Source organism: Sciurus vulgaris (genome assembly GCF_902686455.1).
Source record: "Sciurus vulgaris genome assembly, chromosome: X".
In the NCBI taxonomy this organism is placed as follows: Eukaryota; Metazoa; Chordata; class Mammalia; order Rodentia; family Sciuridae; genus Sciurus; species Sciurus vulgaris.
In genome coordinates, this window is record NC_136471.1 from 8044069 (window position 1) to 8048233 (window position 4165).

The window sequence follows — 4165 nt, forward strand, 5'->3', positions numbered from 1 at the left end:
ACCACTGAGATGTATTCCCAGTCATTTTACTTTTTATTTTGAAACAGGGTCTTGCTAAGTTGGTGAGAGACATGCTAATTTGCTGGGGCTGGCCTCAAAGTTGTGATCCTCCTGTCTCAGCCTCCTGAGTCACTGAGATTACAGGCTTCTGCCATCATACCTGGCTAATTTTTTAGTTTCTTGAAGAAGATAGTTGTGGAAAACAGACTTTAAGATGGTCTCCAACAGTTCTGCCTCCTAGCATTCATCTTCATATAATCACCTCCCTTTGAGTGTAGTTAGCATTTAGCATTTGTGACTCACTTCTTAAGAAGTAGAATATGACAAAAGTGATAGGATATAATTTTAATAGTTATGTTACATAAGATTATAACTTCTTTCTTGCCAGCAGCTCTATCCCTTGCTAGCTTCAACAAAACCAGCTGCCATGTCATGTGCTGCCCCATGGAAATTCCCACACAACAATAAACTGAGAGGTCTGTCTCCATTCAGCAGCTTAGAAGTACATGAAAGCCTAGTTCGAATCCCAAGAGAGACTTAATCTTGTCATCAGTATGATATGTAAGTTTGGAAATATATACTGCCCCTGTCAATCCTCAGATGAAACCCCATCACTGGTCACATGAACGGAGCCTCATGAGAAATGTTGAGGCAGAGGAACAACCTAAATTTTGCTAGGATTTATGACCCATGCAACCTGAAACATAGTCTGTCATTTTGAGCTTCTAAGTTTGTGGTGATATTAGTCATAGGAAAACAAATACAGAAAAATAATTGTAATGATTGTAATCGTCATTCAATGAGTATTCATCATAATATCAGTCTCTCTGATATGTGAAATAGCTAGCCATGTAATAGATGATATCTAAATCCTCAACATAATATTACAAATCTGTGAGTTAGGGGCTATTACTATTTCTAAACAGATGAAAACCATAAGATGCAGAAAGTTTTGGTATTTTCTGAAGTTGTATACTGATTATGCTCAAAGTTCATAACAATGATCTCTTTGCTATACTTTATTAGTGAACACCTAGCATTAAAATAGTTTAATTAGTTAAAGAGTATCATAGATGAGAATGAACTAATAAATAAGCAGGACCAAATCTGATAATTCTGTGAATTTGGTGAAATTATGTCTAGCAATTTTCCTGTACAAAATCTAATATTTCTTCATATAAGCATTAGGCTTTATTGCTCTAAATGAATTTCAAATAAATTTGTTTCATGTTTCAGAAATTATATCTATGAGACTATTGAATAAAATCAATGAACCAGGCAGTGATATCAAATACTATTTTTGTGTGATATTATTTATCAATGATTTCTAATTGCATTTTTTTCAATATTTCACCTCCCACACAATAAAAATCGCTGTTCAAAATCTTTGCATGTTTGTGTATATAACCTGTGTTCTCCTCAGATATAAATAAATGACAGTTTCAATCACAGCATTTTGTGCAAATTTCTTCATTTCTGTATTTTAAGAATGAGTTTGCATGAATAATCGTCAAAAAAGAGGCTGCATATCAAAAGTACTTCACCTTACTCATTATTGTTTTTATTTTTTAAATGTGAAAAATGTTATTTCATAGACACTAGGTTCTTCATATTCTGAAAAAGGGAATGAAACACAAATATTGGGGGTAAAGGGATCAAATGAAAAAAACTTTAAAAGTGTAGAAAATAACATGAAAATAGAAATAAACACAAATGATAAGCAATGAAAATTAAAAATAAGGAAAAATTAAAACAAGTTTCAATCCCTTAAGAATCTTATAGCAAGTTATTTGGAATTTTTAATGAGTAAGATTTTTCTTTGGGTCCAAGTAAGCACTGTTTTAGTGCTTTGACATCACTCGCTGCTGGTCGAAATCATTTATTAATTTTTTAATATGAATCAGCTTGCTGTAAAGATATACACATCTACATTTTTCTGCATGAAAATTAGGATTAAGCTGTCTCATCCTCTGATATTCTAGTGAGATTTTTTGATTTATATTGTGATATTCTTTTGAGTTTGGTGATACCAGCTTCCTTTCCGATTGTAAGCTAATAAAAACTTTAGATAAATTCAGCATCTTGGCATACAATGTCTGATACTCATCATAATCTACTCTAAAATCCTGTTCATAATGTCGACGTTGCTCTGGGGAAGCTATAGTGCAATAGTTAATCAAATAATCCTCAACTCCAGATGTTGAACAGGTATTCTGAGAGGTAGAACTTTCTTTTTGAAACGCTTCATTAGAGTTTGACTTTGTACCTTTATCTTGGTTTTTAGAACCTGTCTTCTGTTTCTCTGTCATGTCAATATTGCAGTTTTGGTTTTCTGCTTTATATTTAAACTTCTTATCTGATACTAATATTTTTTTCTCCCCAAGCTTTGGATATTCCATTTGAATTGAAATAGAATCTAAGTTTTCCAAAGAAGCACACTTTGTAGGTTGGCTTGGAAAGATAATAGTGTCTTGACTGACACTGCCCACATTAGGATCTTGAGTCCCACATTTTTGTGGAGTGCTAAAAGTATCACAGTTAGAATTTACAGGCAGAGAAGGATTTGAAATGGGCAGGTAGGTTGTAGAAAATTCTGGGCAGCTCTGTTTGGCTGGAGCTGCAGAGGGTGGTAAGCAAACTGCAGATTTTTTCTGGTTATTAATCAAGTAGCTATTTAAGCTTGGCTGTGCTGTAATTGTAGGGTGACATACTCTAGCCCCTTTTTTCATTAAAGAATCAGTAGCATCCAAATTTAAAAGCTTATCTTGAGAAGATGATATGCCATCTATAATAGAATCTATAGAAGATTCTGGGTGATGGGTGTCAGTAGCATTCTGAAATGAACCTATTTTTGTGGAAACTATCAAGTCCAATGATTGCCTGTCTAGTTCATTATATCCAGGCCAATCTCTCTGGATCTCTCTATAAATGCAATCCTTTAAGGAATATGAAAAATTCTGGGTATTTAAGTTAGCTACCTGGTAAAGAATTTTTCCAAGTGAATTCTTGTCATTTTTTTTAATACCATCTTTCTGCAGTCTAACAAGCAGCTCAGATTTCTTGTAGTCCTTCAATGCCAATAAGTGAATTATCCTGTCCCTATATGACCGCAGATGGACAGTATTAGCAATCCGTGACTTTCGAATTGTGTATGCAGGGTTAATGGGTGCTGTTCTCTTCCTCTCAGGTGCTGGATCTGGAACAACCTGTGGTGCTTTTCGAATTGGCATTCTTTTTGCTATTTGTGGTTTTCTAATTATTTTCCATTTATTGCAGGATTTATCTTCTGCCTGGGCTGCTCTTACTGGCATCATCTGATGAGAGCTGCTTATACTACTCACTGACATTTCATCCACCATTTTTTGTGGGCAACTGAACTGTAAGGGACTACAGTTTGAAACAGTTTGTTGGGGTTGGTCAATTCTGTTTTGATTATTGTCATTATTTTCATTTGAAAACTGAAAGTCGGATTTGGACACATTAGTATGAGAATTTGGGGGGGGAATGTTGATAAGCCTTTGAAAATCTTGTATTTGAGGAGAAACTTGAGGAGGTTGAGAAGTCTGATAGTTCTGGTAGGAGTAACTTGCCTGGAAGACTGGCCAGGTGAATTCCACAGGCAGACAGATGACAGTGTCTTGTCCTGGCTTTATGCTTTCCTCCATGGACACACATGTTTCCTGGTGTCCTGCTCCCCCAACTTCTCTGCTTCCAAAGGTTACCAAATAATCATAACTGTAAAGATCAAAGTTTAATTAGGAAAATAATAACTCTTGGCAAGAATTATCTCTTATTTACTATTGTTTGTAAAACTCTAATCATAAAGGATTTGTACCAATGGAACAAAGCAGAAAAATACCTGATTGAGACCGAATTTGGAGAGGAAAGTTGGTTTTAAGAATCTAATTTACTTTTTGTTTCACTTTTTTAGGTTCTTTTCAGAAGGAAGTGATAACCCAAATGGGAAAGTGCAAAATGATTCTCTGAATTCAGTGTATAAAAGCCATATCTTCCTAGTGAATTCAATATCAAGTAAACATACTTGGTATGAGGATCAAAGGAATCCACAGGCTTTTGGAGACTGGAGGAGTTGGCTTCCATGTAACATAAAGGTTCCTTAAATATTCTCTGATATGTGAATCAGCTGTTGACTCATTATTGGGTT

General features: G+C 34.8%; 1 protein-coding gene across 1 annotated transcript; it reads right to left on the reverse strand.

The window, feature by feature from the left end:
* Nucleotides 1–1841: 1841 nt before the first annotated feature.
* LOC306651176 (RNA polymerase II elongation factor ELL2-like) lies at nt 1842–3665 on the reverse strand (the record flags this gene model as incomplete). The annotated part of the gene is made up of 1 exon (XM_079123660.1): nt 1842–3665. The coding sequence occupies one exon, from the start codon at nt 3663–3665 to the stop codon at nt 1842–1844; it is 1824 nt and encodes a 607-aa protein (XP_078979786.1).
* Nucleotides 3666–4165: the final 500 nt, after the last annotated feature.